The sequence below is a fragment of the Heterodontus francisci genome, chromosome 33, assembly GCF_036365525.1.
Source record: "Heterodontus francisci isolate sHetFra1 chromosome 33, sHetFra1.hap1, whole genome shotgun sequence".
NCBI lineage: Eukaryota > Metazoa > Chordata > Chondrichthyes > Heterodontiformes > Heterodontidae > Heterodontus > Heterodontus francisci.
In genome coordinates, this window is record NC_090403.1 from 53,768,041 (window position 1) to 53,786,779 (window position 18,739).

The window sequence follows — 18,739 nt, forward strand, 5'->3', positions numbered from 1 at the left end:
TATAAAAATACATTAGAAGAGTGAATAGTGCCAGGGTACTGGTGGACAACTAATATGATTCCTATAAATAAAAAGGGAAGAAAAAGTCCAGGGAACAACAGACCAATTAGCTTAATCCTGGCAGTTGGAAAGATAATGGAATCCTTACTCAAAGATGTAATAGAAAAATATAATAAAAAGTAGTCAGCTTGGATTCCGAAAGAGGACTTGCTTGACCAATCTTATTAAATTCTTTGAAGAAGAAACAGAAAAGGTAGATAAGGGTAATGTAGTAGACATAATACATCTGAAAGGTCACACAGATCTGAAACATTAACTCTTTTTCTCTCCACAGATGCTGCCTGGCTTGCTGAGTATTTCCAGCATTTTCTGGTGTTGTACCATATAGTTGGCTCATGATTAAAATCAGGACATGTGGAGTTAGGGGACAAGTAGCAGAATGGATAGCAAGCTGGCTACAAAATAGAAAACAGAGATTAAGGATTAAAGTGGATTACTTAGACTGGCAAATTATGGGAAGTGGCGTTTCACAAGGATCGCTGCTGGGACCACTGCAGTTCACCATTTACACAAACACTTTGCACTCTGGAATCAGAAGTACAATTGCAAAATTTGTGAATGACACCAAATTAGTGGAGAGGAGGACAGTGACAAAATACAAGAAGACATTAATAAACATGCAGAATGGGAATGTAATTGACAATTAACTTTAACATAGATAAGTGTGTGAGGCAGCACATTTTGATAGGAAGGATAAGAAGGCCACGTACTGCTTGGAAACTAAGTGTCTAAATGGGCTAGAGGAATAGAGGGATCTGGGGGTACAGATACACAATTCACTAAAAGTAGTGATGCAGGTTAATAAGGTCATAAAATGCAAATGAAGCACCTGAGCTCAATTCTAATGGGATAGAATTAAAAGAGAGCTAATGTTAAACTTGTATAGAACATTTGTAAGACCACATTTGAACTACTGTGAACAGCTCTGGTCACCATATTATAAAAAAGATATAGAGGCATTAGTGAAGGTACTAAAATTATTCTAGAATTATAGCAGAACTGAAAGGTTATATCTATCAGGAAAAAATGAACAGCCAGGGGCTCTTTTCTCTAGAAAAAAGACTGAGGGATGACCTGATAGAGGTCTTTAAGATAATGGGTTTAATAGGGTAAATGTAAGGAAGAAGTTTCCACTTGCAGGTAGGACCAGAATTGCGGAAATAAATATAAAACAAACAGTCATGAATAAATCCATTAGGGAATTCAGGAGAAATTTCTTTACCCGGAGAGTGGTTAGAATGTGAACTCATTACCATAGGGAGTAATTGAGGCAAATAGCATAGATGCATTTAAGGGGAAGTTATATACGAACATGAGGAAGAAAAGGACTAGAAGGATATGTTGATAGGGTTAGATGAGGAGGACCAGGAGGAGGTTCTTGTGGAGCATAAACACTAATGTAGACGTGTTGGACTGAAAGCCTATGTCTACACTGTAAATACTTTTTAATTGCTAGATACAACATGGCAACACTGCTAGATACAATATAGGAACACTGCAATATAGGAACAATGTTATACAATATACCAACATGGTTAATTACAGTACTACAGCAATAAATAATGCAATAAAACACTGCTAGATAGAAGAATTTTAAACTTTAAATGAATGAACATAAAATCCTGAATTCCATGTACAAGTTTATGAAAAGTGCTTAAAATGGTCGAACTCCCACATCAATAACAACTTGTATTTATACAGCATCTTTAGTGTAATAAAACATCCCAAGGTGCTTCATGAGACTGTTATCAAGAAAAAAATTGACACCAAGTCACATAAGGGTAGATGACTACAAGCTTAGCCAAGAGGTTGGTTTTAAGGAGCGTCTTAAAGGAGGAAAGAGAGGTAGAAAGATGGAGAAGTTTAGGGAGGGATTTCCAGAGCTGAGGGCCTAGGCAGCTGAAGGCATGGCCACCAATGGTGGAGCAATTAAAATTGGGGATGATCAAGGGGCCAGAATCAGAGGAGCTCAGTTATCTCAAAGGGTAGCGGGGCTGGAGGAGGTTAAAAAGATAGGGAGAGATGAGGCACTGGAGGGCTATGAAAACAAGGATGAGAATTTTTAAATTGAGGCATTGCTTAACTGGGAGCCACTGTGGGTCAGTGAGATATCAATAGTCCTAATTAATAATATTTACTATAATGCCCTAATCTATCAACACTGTTTGATACAATTTAACATGGTTACATATATAATTATACTACTAGATACAATATAGGAACACTGGCTGACACATGACAACATTGCTACATAAAGTATAGGATCATTGAGAGTTACAACATAGCAACAATACTAGATGCGATCAAACACTATTGGAAGAATAATTTTATGCTTTAAATTACTGAACATAAAATCCCAAACTCTATGCCCAAATTCACGTTATATGCTTACAGTGGTCAAACCCCTACACCACAATTCTTAATTCATGAAATTTGCCCTAATGTAATCAATCCTGCTGGATTCAACAGCACTGTTACATACAATATAGGAACACTTTAGATACATTTCTTTATATAAAATTGTTTTATATAGAAATACTAATAGACAGTACATAACAGTAGTTAGATACAATATAGCAACAGTGTTAGATACAATATAGCAACCGTTAAAAATATATCAGTTCTGCTAGCTGCAACAATACAGGAACACTAGCTGATACTTTAAAACATTGCTTGATACAAAATAGCACTACTGATGGATAGAATATGGACAGATTTTTAGATAAAATATAACACTGCTGGATTCAATATATCATATACTTAAGATACAAGTTAGCAACACACTTAGATATGAAATAGCAAAATTTCAGTATAACAACACTGCTTGGTCATCTACAATGCCGCTAGATAAATCATAAACTGTTAAAGATAAAGTATAGCAGAAGTTCTATAGACAATATACGAACACTCTAATTAAAAGAAACAACTGTGAATGATGGAAGCCTGAAGTAAGACAGAAATGTTGGAAATATGCAGGTCACTGAGTTAGCACTTAAAAACATAAATGCCAATTTCTAATGTTTGAATGAGTACCCCATCATCTACTTCTAATAAAAGGTTACCTAACCAAAACAGGTGTTGACTAACCTGCTGTGTATTTCTATCATTTTCTGTTTTTACTACTAGATATAATACAGCTAAACTGTTAAAAACAAGAAGCCTTATTTTATGAAATCATGTTCCTGATGTGCTTTTGACACCAGGAGCAAATATTGGGAATTCACCATCATCCATAGGACTTTCTTTTCTATATTCCAATGCACAAAATTTACCATAAAGAGGAACAAGGCTATCCACAACAGCCCAGATTTACCAATTGATGTTACCAGTGTTAAATGGTTACCACCAGTATTAAAATATCAGTTGGAAATCTATTCCAAGGTCCAGGACTACGTGCTGAGGGACGCACTAAAGCTTGGGGCAGCCACAGCAAAGGCTCAATGGGGAAAGACCACAGTGTAAGGTCCCCCCACCAAGCTGAACTGAGGGGCTGGATCCATGGGAAACCCTCGAACTGTATCGGGAAAATTTTCATTTGCTGTAAAATATAAAAATGTTAATAGCATGACAAATGAAATGGAAGGGTTGTGAGGCAACTCATGATTGTATTGAAGGAAACTGATCACCTTTGCACTGTTTGTATTTTTTGACTTGATGCTGTTTTAAACTGTTTGGGAATGTATTTTTCACAGATTTTTATGAATATAGTATATTTTGGAAATAAAAAAAACCAGTTGGAAATCTATGTCAATATGCTAACATTATTAAATAAAATAGCAAAACACTTAGATACATGAAACAATTGCTCCTAGATACATTGTAGCAACATTGTTAGATAAAAGAGCCAAATGTGCAAGATTCAGCATAGCAAGATGACCATCTAAAATGTATTAACACAAGAACATAAAAACAGAAGGCGGTAAGAAGTAAGAGCAAGAGTAGGTCATTTGGTCCTTCAAGCCTGCTCCGTCATTCAATAAGATCATGGTTGATCTACTTCAACTCCACCTTCTTGCACTAGCTCCATAATCCTTGATTCCCCTAGTATACAAAAATCTATCAAACTCTGTCTTGAATATATTCATCAACTGAGCAGCCACGATCCCTGGGGTAGAGAATTCCAAAGATTCACAACCCTCTGAGTGAAGATATTTCTCATCATCTCAGTCCTAAATAGCCAAACTCTAATTGAGATTTTGACCCCTAGTTCTCGATTCCCTAGCAGGGGAAGTATCCACCTAGCATCTATGCTGTCAAGCCTCTTAAGAATTTTGCATGTTTCATTGAGTTCACCTCTCACCATTCTTCTAAACCCCAGGAAATATATGCTTAGTTTACTCAATCTCTCTTCATCAAACAATCCCCTCATCCCAGGAATCCATCTAGTGAACCTTTGTTGCACTGTCTCTAAGGCAAGAATATCCTTCCTTAGGTAAGATCAAAACTGCGCACAGTACTTCAGGTGTGGTCTCACCAAAGGCCCTATATAATTGCAGTAAGACTTCTTTACTCTTATATTGCAACTCTTTTGTAAAAGACTAATACACTATTTTCTTTCCTAATATACTTTCCTAATTGTCTGCTTTAACTGCATGTCAACTTTCTGCAATTCATGTACAAGGACACCCAAGTTCCTCTGAATACCAACAATTCCCAGTGTCTCACCATTTAAAAAATATTCTGCTTTTCTATTTTTCCTACCAAAGTGGATAGGTTCGCACTTCTCCACATTATATTTCATCTGCCATGATATTGTCTGCTCACTTACCCTGCCTATATCTCTTGGCAGCCTCTTTGTGTCCCCCTGTACCTTACTTTCCCAACTATGGAATTTGAGTATAAGAGTAAAGATGTCTTGATGCAATTATATAGAGCCTTGGGGAGACCACACCTAGAGAGTGTTGTATGCAGTTTTGGTCTTACCTAATGAAATATATACTTGCCATAGAGGGAGTGCAATGAAGGCTCACCAAACTAATTCCTGGGATGGAAGGATTGTACTATAAGGAAAGATTAAATAGACTGGGCCTTTATTCTCTGTTTAGAAGAATGAGAGGTGGTCTCATTCAAACATACAAAATTCTTACAGGGCTCGACAATGTAGATGCAGGAAGGATGTTTCCCCTGGCTGGGGAGTCTAGAACCAAGGGACACATTCTCTGGATAAGGGGCAGGCTATTTAGGACTGAGATAAAGAATTTCTTCACTCAGACTGTGGTGAATCTTTTGAATTCTTTGCCCCAAAGGGCTGTGAAGGCTCAGTCATTGAGAATGTTCAAGACTGAGATCAATAGATTTCTACATATTAAAAAACATCAAGGGATATGGGGATAATGCAGGAAAATGGTGTTGATGTAGAAGAGCAGACATGATCCCATAGAATGGTGAAGCAGGCTTGAAGGGCGAAATTTCCTACTCCTGCTCTTATTTCTTATGCTCTTATGTTCTACATCAATGCTCTAAGATACCATATATCAACATCACGAGATAAAAGAGAGCAGGACTGCAATATAACGACAGTTTTGCAACACTGTTGATGCCATATAATAATATTCCTAGATGCAATATAGCATCACTGTTTGAAGCAAAATAGTAACTGTTAGAAAGAACATAGAAATACTGTTAGATACAATGGGACAAAATTTGCTGTCAAATTAACAGTGAGGCTAACAGGGGCTTGCTGTTATTTTACATGCAAATACTACAACAGCTTCAATTGAAGGACAGACAAACAGTTAAAAGGTGGATATCCAAAGATTCCTTTCCAGTAGCATCACTGTGCCCTTCGAGCCTGCTCCACCATTCAAAGGGATCATGGCTGATCTTCTACTTCAACACCATTTTCCTGCACTATCCCCATACCCCTTGATGTTTTTCATATGTAGAAGTCTATCAATCTCAGTCTTGAACATACTCAATGACTGAGCCTCCACAGCCGCCTGGGGAAGAGAATTCCAAAGATTTACCACCCTCTGAGTGAAGAAATTCCTCCTCATCTGAGTCCTGAATGGCCTGCCCCTTATTCTGAGATTGTGTCCCCTGCTTCTAGGATTTGTGATATCATCTGCCTGCTTCACCATTGACATACATTGCGTGGCATGAAGTTGCTGTATTTGCATGTAAATACAAGTAAATGTGCCACAGAAAGAGAAGTCTCATCTATTTCAGTCTAAGTACCCATTAATGATGTGCTAACTTTTAATTACTGCCAGCCAACCTCTCTAGCACAGAAATTAACTGTTACAACTTGAGGAGTCACAGTCCTTTTGGGCTTTAATAGTTGTTGGCAGATTATAAAAATATAAACTTTTAAACCTTATTTTAACTGATCCTTTCTGTCTTTTACAATCCAATTGTTCTTACCCTCTCTTTCTGTATCTCATATGACATTGAATTTATCCACTCTAGTTTACATTTCCTTTTCAGTCCTTGTGCTGTTAATTTCACAATCATTCAATCTGATTGGTTAAGGAGATATACAATTGCTTGCCCTGTTCACTTAGATCCCAGATGCCCATTTTTCCTCTCACGACAATGTTATCAGCTCAATTTCAGCAATTGCCATGCAAAAAATTAAAAAACCTAAATGTGCAAAAGCAAGTTAAACTAACAGCAGTCACAATTAGATGCCCTATTACAACAAATCATGGCCCATTAAAGCAACACTTCTAGATACAATATTGCAACAAAGTTAGAGACAATAGAGTAACACTATTAGTTACAAAATAGTAGCATTGTAAGATACAATATAGCAACACTGTTAGGTACAAAGTGGCAACACTGTTAGATGCACTATAGCTACACTGTTAGATGCAACATTGCAACACCGTTAGATATGATATAGCAACAGTGGTAGGTAAAAATTTCCAACAGCAAATAATGCAAAATTGTAACATTTAGATACAACAACATTGGTAGGTAAAATGTAGTAGCATTGTAAGCTAAAATTAAATAACATTGTTAGACACAAAAATTGCAACATTCAATGTAGCAAACCTCATCAAATCAATACAGCAACAAAGAAATACAGAACTAGCACATTCTGGATACAAAACTGTAACATTGTTGGATACAAAATAAAAAAAATTATCAAATTACAGCTCTGGTAGATAAAATTTAGCAACACTCCTAGATACAATATAGCAACACTGTTAGATACAACATGGCAACGGTGATGGGGACAAAATTGCAACACTGAATAATGCATAATTGTAACATTTAGATACAATACAAAAACTTTGTTAGATAAAGCGTACTAACATTGTTAGATACAATATAGCAACATTTAGATAAAATGTAACATTATTGTTAGCTAAGATGTTGTAACATTGTTAAACGCAATATAACATTCTTAGATACAAAATTGCAACATTCAATGATGAAAATCTCATCAAATCAAAACAGCTAAGAAATACAAAACTATCATACTTTGGATACAAAATTGTAACAAAGTTCTGTCCAAAATTATAAATATATTAAGAATCAAATTACAGCTCTCCGTTAGAATTTAGCAACACTCCTAGATACAATACAGCAACACTGTTCCATACAATATAGCAACAGTGGTATGTACAAAATTTCAACACTGAATAATGCAAAATTGTAATATTTACAATACAGCAGCATTGTTAGATAAAATGTAGCATTGTGATACATTATAGTAACATTATCTAAAATATAGTAGCATTGTTACATAAAATATAGCAACATTGTAGATACAATATAGTAACTTTGTTAGATACAAAATTGCAACATTCAATAGAGCAAACCACATCAAATCAATACAGCAATAAAGAAATACAAACATTCACACTTCATATACAAAATTAACACTGCAGTATGCAAAATTATAAAAATTTTAAGATCAAAATTAAAGTTCTAGTGGGTGCAATATAGCAACACCACTAGATACAAAATGACAACAATGTTAGATACAAAACAGCAGCACTTTTAGAACTTTAAAATTCCTTGATACAAATATAGCAACATTAATGGATACAACATGACACTACAACTAATAACAGCATTGGTATGTCAAATATGATGTAATATGGCACGGAACACCACACTACAGAACCAACAACCTAACCCATTTCAAAAATGAAACTATCTGTATTGTAACATAGCTAAATAAAGCACAGCTATATATAGAACTATTGTGTCTATTATAAAACTAACTGATTTTAGGCTAAATCACAATTAATAATCTCAGTTTTTATAGGTAAAATTAATCCAGTTTTGCCCTTCTGGTGTATGACATCATCTTAACTCAATTGATATTATTTTCTTAAAGTTACTCCAACCTTATCATCACACCATGTTTTATAATCATCATGATGTTTTAGTGCTTAGGAATGGGACATTTTCCTCTCTTTTCATTCATTCTTAGAATTAATCTGTCTGCGGAAGGTACTGCATGGCTTGGATAGAAATGAGAAAATAGAGACATACTGTTTCATCATCCAGATCCTGCTTGTAGCCCCAATCTAACTATTTTTAATCAAAAGAAAGACAAAGCATGCTCTCTCCCAGCAACACTCAGAAACCCAACTTATGAAAGCCACATCCTACAATCAGTCCTCCTTGTGACCTCTCTTGTTTAGTAGCAGCTTATGGTTTGCCACACATCTTCCCCAATGAAAACCTGTGTTGAGACTATCCAAACTCATGTAATATCCCTTATAACCAACACAGAATGGAGTTCCATCCAATAAAGCCAGGGCAGCACTCAAATCAGAATCCAGGAGATGACTATGCAAATAATACTTATTGTAGCTTTTTTTATTCATTCCGTTCATATGCATCGTGTGCTCTGAGTGCAGTTAAGGTGATGTAACTGATGACGAGGTAGCAGCACAGGGTGTTCTCGTACACCAGTCACTCAAGGTAAGCATGCAGGCCCAACAGGCGGTAAAAAAAAGCAAATGGCAAAGGGTTGGCCTTCATAGTGAGAGGGTTCGAGTATAGAAGCAGGGATGTCTTGCTGCAATTATACAGGGCCTTGGTGAGGTCACACCTGGAATATTGTGTGCAATTTTGGTCTCCTTATCTGAGGAAGGATGTTCTTGCTATAGAGGGAGTGCAGCGAAGGTTTACCAGACTGATCCCTGGGATGGTGGGACTGACGTATGAAGAGAGATTGAGTCGGTTAGGATTATATTCACTGGAGTTCAGAAGAGTGAGGGGGTGGGGTGGGAATCTCATAGAAACCTATAAAATTCTAACAGGACTTGACAGTGTAGATACAGGAAGGATGTTCCTGATGGTGGGGGAGTCCAGAACCAGGGGTCATAGTCTAAGGATACGGGGTAAACCTTTCAGGACTGAGAGGAGGAGAAATTTCTTCACCCAGAGAGTGGTCAGCCTGTGGAATTCGCCACCACAGAAAGCAGTTGAAGCCAAAACATTGAATGTTTTCAAAAAGGAGTTAGATATAGCTCTTGGGTCTAAAGGGATCAAAGGGTATGGGGCAAAAGCCGGAACAGGCTACTGAGTTGGATGATCAGCCATGATCATAATGAATGGCGGAGCAGGCTCGAAGGGTCAAATGGCCTCCTCCTGCTCCTATTTTCTAAGTTTCTATGTAAAGCAATGTACAATTGAAGCCCTACTACTTTCAGCCACTATACCAGTGCATGGTGTTGTATATAGTCTTCCCAAAAGCACATTACCAGGAGTATCCGACACACTCTATACAATAAATGGAGTCTATTGCGGTGTCAGCTTTCTGAAGTCTGACCTAGAAGATAAAGGTTTTTGGGAACAAAAATGAGGAATTGTTGATTGGCTCATTCTCCTTGTATCTTTTTCCTCAGTTATATTCAAACCTCCCCAAATCTCTCTTCATTTTCCACATAAAAAAAGTACAAACAATACCCAAGATTCTTAACGTTTAAAGGTAGAAAATGTTTCAGTCTTTTACACAAATGTCAGTTACTTACAATTTAAATGTAAACTTAAAGGGGCTTTCACCTGTTTCACAGTTTTAGTTATTAGATCTTATTCTGGGTTTGTTTATGATTCAGTAATATCAGCACAATTTCAGTACAACACAATGATGGGCGATAGGGAGTTTTTAAAGACTGCATATAATTGAACTGTGACAAACACCCAGCGGTACAATAATAAATGTTTTACCTTCAAATGTGGGTTGTGTCTAAAGAGAGCATTTTTAGCTGTATAACACTAGGATGAGGAAATGGTGGATAAAGGTCTATCACTGATCCTGGTTTGGAAGAAAACAATGTGCAGCAATGAATTGCAACACAAAATGTATTGGTTGAAATCATGTAGTTAATTGGTACCAATAAATTAAATAAAAAGGTGCTTACATGAGTTTTTCTTCTAGATATAATGTTGTGAAGGATTTTAATTAAATAAAAAGGCAACTAGTTTACAGCTTTCATGGAAAAATGGATGGAATTGTGGAGTGTGGTCCCAAAACACTGGTAAGAAATTCCCGAATGCCATGCAATAAAATAAAAGTTGACTTGGTCACTTTAAACCAATGATCACTTTAAAAATTTCAACCCATTTCATCAACTAAAGTGCTGTGTTGTGTTGAGAAAGACAGATGTTCTGGACTCCAAATTTCTGATCACCACCTTAAAAAGAGTTCAGGGTGGTTTCCACATCCTTCTGCACCCCACCCTCCCCACCCCACCCCACCCTTTCCCCTCCCCCTCCCCCTCACCAATGTTCCTACTGTCTGGACGGCTTAAAGGGATTGCTGGCTGACTGAAAACAATCCCTTTAACTATAACCATTTCCAATGATGAACAAACCTGGACACGTGTCTGAAGAGTTTGTCTGCTTCTGAAAAGGTTGTGAAGAGCAAAGTTAAGGAAAAACTGTCCAGCCCACCAATAAACTTCGATGTGGATCTTCTGTGTTTGGTTTGCAAGAGGAACACTCCTTGCAGCTCATCTCACACCAATCTGTACAAATTATTTTCCCCAATTGTTTGTGAATTATTTCAAAAGAGCCTCCACCTTGCACAAGGTGAAGCAGGTCTACCTCACACTTGCTGTGACTGTGACAAGTAATAAACTCTGTCATTACTTTGAAGAAACTTAACTGGAAATGCCTCAAAAACTAAGAAATTGTCTCAAGGCATCCGGAGGGTGAACTGGAATAACTAAAGATTTGTGCTGGCTATGTGGTCTCACAACTAGGAACCTAACTGGATCTCCCAATTAATAATGCACCAAAGTTGATATTAAATCTCTCTTGCTTTCTTCCCTTCCTCTGCTTAACCCCACCCCCACCATAGAAGCCGAAACCCAACTGACTTCACAAAATGTCTTTCTGCGCACAACCCCCACCTTCTTTAACAATAGTTCAAAGGTTATTCTATTTGAACAGCAGGCATATCCACCTCTAGTAGTTTTTTTTTGTTCAAAGATAAAAACGTGCATCTTTATTATGACAAGCGTGTGGCCTAAGAATTTTAACCAAATCAAATGTCTTCCTTTCTTCCCCCCCACCCAAACTCCCCTCCACCCCCACCTGATTGATCCACTGGGCTCAATTAGACTTTATGACAGTCCTGACACCACCTCTTGACCTTCTCTTGTGTGATGAGCATATAGATTAGGAATGCTCTACTTATTGAACTTAAAAGGCCTCAGGGTGAGGGGGTGCACACAGGAGGGAAACTGCAAATTACAATGGGGGTGGGGGTGGGGTAGCAAAAGACACATACAAGTGTGCACATGGAGAAAAGGGAACTTCAAAGGCCTTTTCAGATTCAAACAGCTTCTTTTTTTCCCCTGTTTCAGTCTTTAAGAGATGTGTAACATTATTAATTTTCTGCAGGTTTTGAGTGAAAGGGAGAGGGGGGTTTCAGCAACACAGCTCTGGAATCCATTTAGCAGTATAGGGTATGTGCTTCCAGTCTGGGTCAAAGGTCATGCTTTGCTCAATAATGACCTATGCAGAAATGAGAAAAGGCTTCTGCCACCATTTTGTGTGGCAACTTAGCAGAATTTTTTTTTCAAATAATGGATCTAACTTTTCAGGTTTTTTTTGAAGCTAAATAGTAACCTATCCTGTATATTAGGTAAATTCAGTAAAATCATTTTCTCCCTCTGTCAAACAAAATAAAAACAAGTTTGAATCACATAGCTAATAACACCAATGGGGGATCCTCTCCATTCATAAAGTCAGCAAACTACTATATCTTGGCAAGAGCTTCTCAGCCACAAACAACCCCGACCACTGTGTGCTTTGTGTGCAAGGAATCCACAAAACATCATAGCACCAAAAAATGCATGTTTCCACATAACGCAAGAGAAGTAGGGAAGAAATGTTCTAAATTCTACAAAAGTTTTTAAGTCGCATACAAATTCCAACTTGTTGCAAAATAATGAAATAAACATTTTATTTAAAAAGAAGGTTTTGATGCAAGATGCTCTTGTCGTTTTTGAGGGGAGGGGGAATTTTTTTTGGCAATGTTCTCCCTTCCTTGCTTGCTTGGGTAGTTCCATGGATACTGGGTGACGTTAGATCCCTCATCCAAGTAAACTCATATGTTAGCCTTGCCTCTAAATATTGGCAGTGTACCCACATCTAAATCCAATCCTGATTTTGCCCACTATCCACACATTCATCCTTCCAGGAGGAGTTACTGATTAGCAATCAGGAGTAAGATTCCTAGTCAACTTTAGTCTCAGTAACACAGGGATACCAAAGCCAATTGTGCAGATCTCCACCACGCCCTCTGTACTAGACTGGCTGGGATCAGCCAACTCAGCATAAATCAGGAGTGGATTTTGTTCCTGATCTGTTTGGCTCAGCTACTCTGGATAAAACCACTGAGCCCTTTTCTTAAACTATTTCTGAAAATCTAAGAAATCATTATTTTTTTCTTTTCCACCTCTTGCTAAATGCAGCATTGCAACTGTCTAAATATTCTTGACTTTTCAAAAATATTTTTATCCATTGATTTTAATCATGGTACCTTGTCAAACAATTCAAAATACTTAAGCTACATGTAGTCAGGAATGAAGACGTCAACCATCTCTATTGTAAAACATGCAGAACATTTTTTTTGAACGAATGCATTGATTAATTTAATCTCTAAATATCTTTTCCTACATGTTCCTTGTTTCCTTTAACAATGAATTTCAAAACTAGAACAAAAATTCCTTCATCAAAATTTGCTTTAAGCATTTAGGATCTACAAACTATATCAACTAAATATTGTTTAATAAGATATTTCTTTAATCTTTACTTGTTCATAATAAAATATCAGTGAATGTTTTTTCCATGTCTGACATTAGAATAAATTCTGCTGAATTTCTTTGAGTTATATTGTAACCATAAAAGTTTTTTTTTTGATTTGCAAAATATATAAAAAGTTAACCTATGGAGACTAACTCTTGTGAGAGTTTATTTTAAACTTAAACTTTTTTTTCCTGGATCTCATTTTAAAATGTTACTGATTTCTCCAGTTACTATTTTCTTTCCATTTAAAGAAATAAAAGACTACCTTTCTGTAAATGGGAAAATTAAGTTAAAGAGAGACACAGCCAAGATGTCTGTATCTGAAATGGAAGAGACAGATTAACACCCTTAACATTAACCTGTCTCTTCCCTTTTCAGATGCTGACAGAGCTCCTGTGTGTTTCTCACATTTTCTGGGTTGGGTAGGTTGGGTTGGGGGTCAGGGGAGGGGAAATAGTTCTTTATCCAAAATGTTAACTGATCGTTTCCCTTTTCAGAAGCCTGATGGCTATTTCAAGAAATTCTATCTTCACACAAATTTCCAGCATTTTAATCTTTACAACACAAAGTTTCTTTTCACAAAGAGAACACGTGTGTTTTGTGACATTTATTTTGAATTATAAATGAAGTTTTGTTTGTTAATGTGATTATCAAAATTAACTATGGCACACTATTAACTAACTAAAATTAACTATGGTGCGAGTTTAGTTTGAGAGTGAGTACTAAACATCATTTAACTTTTTATATCTGTTACCAGGAGAATATTTGACTTAAGTAAAAAGATATCAATTTTAAATGAACAGGGTACTACTCATTTTATTTACTGAACAAAATAGCTGAAGATTCAATGCAACATGCACAACTTTTTATAGTCAAATCCTGGGAAAATAATTCACTCTGTACAAATAAAAAGATTCACTCTAATTTTCAACTTAAAAAGTAATTGCTGAATTTTATAAAATATGATCATTTGTTTGATGAATGCAAAAATATACTCTTGTATATATAAAACAGCTTCAATACTATTATAAGACAGTTATTTGGTTACATTAAACTATTTGTAACAATAGAAAATAAACTTGAAGCAATAGGCAGTGCCTAGTTTTGTTTACAAAATATTCTCATGAAATACAAGAGCTCAATTTTTCTAATGACTGACAGCAAACACGACAAAAGTAATTTTACTAAATATCTTACAAAATTACCACTGATCAATCTTCACGAATTAAGCAATTTCTCATTTCAGTAACTAGGATCATCAGACCAACCATTTATGTACACCCACAAATATCCAATTGAGTGACATCATCATTCTCATTCTAACTTTAACTTGGGTTATTAGATTGATCTATTTTATAGCCATTTTCCCAATTAAAACAGAACTAAAACTCCAAACAAACATTACCACGCAGACTGTATTTTGAAGCTTCAGAATTTCATGCAAAACTTCTGAGAGTCCAAGTTCTTTTTTTTTAAATGTTACACGTGTTGTAAGAAAACAGGATATTAGAAACAGTTTGCCTTTGAAATCCTATTTTGTATCTTAAAATACACTTGAATATTTTAAATAAGGCAGGAAGGTGGGCAATTCATTACCAAGAAATTGGATTTTAACAGTTGAATGTTTTAACTAAATTGGCCAGAAAAAAGCAAAAAAATTGTGCTTGCAATCTACACAGTTCATTTAGTATTTATTCATTATTTCTTCTCAATAAGACTAAGCAACAGAAAATAAAACAAAATATTTCTTAGATTTTTAAAGTCATTATCAGATTTTATTAACCACTATAGCCATACAAATTGATTTTAATTTTGTTTTGCTGAATTTTCAAACAACTTTTCAAAATTTTCAAATTGTCTGATTCAAACTTCATCTTAAACCTTTTGAAAAATAAAAAGGGGTACAATTTGGTTTACAAGCCTCTCTGGATTAGATTTAACAGTATTAATGTTGATTACAAAGTACAAATCTACCTGGTTAAAATACTAACCTAAACATGGAGAACAATAGCTTCAGCTTAACTGAAGCAGTAACTTGTTCTCCCTGCTCTATCATTTTAAGTAGATAATCACATGAACTGATTAAAGTTATTGTTGTTTAACCAGGGCTTAAACTTGTTTTCTGGCATTTTTTGAATCAGCATTTTCGACATTTTACCACAGAGATCATCCGATTTACTAGATAATTGATTAGCACCATTTCAATTAAAATAAATATACACATACACTAAATAGTTCAAAGCAGGAAGAAGCAATTACTTTAGCAGGTATATCAGTAACCCACCCAAGGCTCCAGACTGGCACATACATTAATAACCATCATATTAGGTTCTGGGTAAAGGTTTAACTTTGTTTCTGAATGAGAACTAAATCAAACTTCGTTAATGAAAGAGGAGTTCGCATTTTGAAAAGGCTATGCATGGAACAATCAGACCGAGCAAAATTCGTTAAACGATTGCACATAGAGCAATGTAGGGACGTGAAATGCCAAGGTATTCGCGCAGTGCTAATGCAAAGAGGGATCCTTGTTTCAATGCAATGGGTCCCGTATCGATTTAAAGCGACCACGGGTACGGTAGGTTAGAAACTCGGAAGGCATTTGGAGTTTCCCCAACTCCTCTCTCTGCAATCTTACAGCGGTCGAGTCATTCCCGCAATCGGCTTTGGAGTCAAATGGGGTTTGAACCCAAAGCAACGTTTCAATGCTAGAAACGTGATCTATTTGAGCGGTTTAGACAGCGAGCGGCAAAAAATGGTGCATCACTAACCATCCGCCCTCCCCCATTCTCAAATCGCGATCTTTGAAAATCAGTGCCGGAAAACAGAGAGGTCTTTAACGTTACAAAAAAAAATCCCTAAATCTAGTTCCTCAATACTGATCCTATTTTCCCAATCGCCGCTTTAAACCTGCTTCACAACACATTGCAGTTCCAGCCACAATTGCTTCCCCATTGCTGCGATTCTTTTATCCCAATTCAACGTTTCAACACGTTACATATACTGAGGAAACAATTCATTTTAAATGTATATCATTTGGCAGCCAAACATAACCACAACTTTTACAAATATCATTGAGAAGCTTCACAACTTTGTAAGTTTTTTTAAAAATCAAACACACTTCCAACCAGGGACCACAAACAAATCACCGAATCATTTTATACAACTCTCTAGATAACTCGATAAATATTAAAAGCAAAACAAGCTTGGAAATGAATGATACCTCTGCCTCTTTGGTACTGAGTGTTCCACTTCTATGTGTTTCCCATGGAGCTCCACCTTACCTGTAAGCAATTTATATTTATCTTTAATTTAATAGAATTATGTTTCATCTTGTTCAACTCTGCATTCAAACACCCACTGGTTGAAATGAACCGCCTGTTATTCACGGGGTGAATTCTGTCATTTTGTATTTAAGAGTGTGTGTGGAAAGACTGCTTTGAAAATCTGTGTGTTTTTATATACATAATTGAGGATTAATTTTCTTAACAAGTTATTGAGCAACTTTATAGTACAGCTGCTGCACTGCACATCCTACACATATGTAAACATGTACATATATCATATGAAAGTTATATTCTTTTATGGTCAATATGATTTTTTCGCACTATTTTTTGCACGTTTCCAGTCCTGTAGTATTTTCACAATCAGCATGGCCGACCTCGGCTCAGTTTATGCCCCCATCATAGGCTCAGTGTTAAATTTAAAGAATCAATCGGAGAAGTGGGGGCGACGGGCATTAATTTATACCAGCCGTGTTGGGGCAATCGGAGCAAGGGAACAAATGTTACCAGGACTGCCGACTCTGGTCGCCTGGGGTCAAGAGACGAGATACAGGATTAAAACTGCAAACGTGGTATTATTACGGAGCTTGCAAATGACGGCCTACTATCAGCGAAGGAGTAGCATCGAACCATTCTGTTCAAGAGACACCCTGATCCAAAGGGGGGGTAGAGCCGGCAGCACATCCAGAGATCCAACTGTGTTTCTAAATGGCGATCTCTTCGCAAAAGTGCGGAGTGGGAAATTGATCTGTCTTTTATTTTTTGGTTAAACGCCGCGTGTGTTGAGTGTAATTGACTAAGAAAGAGAACCTGCTGATTACCAGAAATAGAAAACCCCCTCTCACGTAAAGGAGGAATTGGCGCGTCTTTCCCCCTCCAATCTTTATATTAAAATATCTATCTATATATATATATATTTATATATAATCAGAATCCCACGCTTTCGGGATCTCACATCATTAACGGTGTTCGTCAGAAATTAAAAAGGGGCCATTGCAACTCTCCAGAGCCCCATTCCGAGAGTGTAGTAGTGATAGGTAGGCCATTTGTAGTAACTGGTTAGGAACACAGGATATCGAGTGATCGGTATTCTCAAGAAGGGTTCAACTCTTCCTGCATTTTGGATATTGGTTGAAATCGCTTACCGGATAAGGTATCGATGGCTTTCATTGCCCAGCTCTCATCTGGACAGTCTACAAAGGCATAACCAGTTTTTAGTAGAAATTGCCCAGTAAAAGGAATCTTCCAGTCGTTGAAGACAGTTTCTAACTCTGGCACAGTCACGCTTTCACTCAGGTTTCCGATGTAAAGCTTGTTCATTGTGATTTGAGGGGGGAGTTTTTTTTTAAGAACGGAGGGAGAAAAATTAAAACACAGCACCTTAAAAATAATGATCTTTCCAACAAAAAAGCACCAGTAATAATAATAAAGATGGTAAACAGATTTCGGCTTGTTGCAAAGGGAGGAAAAAAAAAACAAAAGGCCAAAGAAAAAGTGTCAGCCGGAAACAGGGAGTTATGAAACGGTATGGCGGGCTATGAAAGTCTCTCTTCTACCCCCAAACCCCGTTGAGTCAGACTGAAAATGTCACAGGACGTTGGTGGTGGCACCGCCTCCAAATAAAATCGACCTTAAAAAATGACTGAAATATTTGCCTGGGAGAGGTCCACGTGGTTACACATGGCCAGCCCCTCACGTGTAAGATCGCGTCAGTTTCTGCCCCCCACACACACACAAAAATCCTTTTTGTTTACTACAAAGCATCACGGAGCCTGCTCGGTTCCCCACCCCCTCCCCACTCTCACCCTTGCTTCCAGCTCCTTACGCTAGCTCAATAATAACGTGTTTGTTAAACAGGGCTGCAACAACGCAAAGCTCTCGCCGGATACAGCAGAATGTTTACTCGGGAGGGCTCTTTTTTTTGAATGAAAGGCTCCTGGGTGGTGACTTTTTTTTCCTCAATGAGCTATGGAGATCTGGCGCCAAAGTTCTTTTTGGTGCAGGTTTCCAGGGGTCCAGGGGAGGGGGGAAATTAGAGAGGGGTCGTTCTGTAAATCTTGATAACACTTTGAGCTTTGTAAGTCAGAGTTCCTGGACTTTTGGCTGCACCCATTCGCACTGTTTAAGTCCGGTATACTCCTTCAAATCCCCCTCTACCCACCCAGCAGTTT

General features: G+C 37.0%; 1 protein-coding gene across 2 annotated transcripts in view; it reads right to left on the reverse strand.

Moving 5' to 3' along the window:
- igf2bp1 (insulin-like growth factor 2 mRNA binding protein 1) overlaps positions 1-18,055 on the reverse strand; it is a 154,185-nt gene extending 136,130 nt beyond the window's left edge. For both annotated transcript variants that reach the window (XM_068013027.1, XM_068013028.1), the window contains exons 1-2: positions 17,714-18,055; positions 16,508-16,568 (exon numbers count right to left, since the gene is read on the reverse strand). In XM_068013027.1, the coding sequence (XP_067869128.1) occupies positions 16,508-16,568; positions 17,714-17,888 (236 nt within the window). In that variant the 5' untranslated portion in view covers positions 17,889-18,055. The remainder of the gene's footprint in view (positions 1-16,507; positions 16,569-17,713) is intronic.
- Positions 18,056-18,739: the final 684 nt, after the last annotated feature.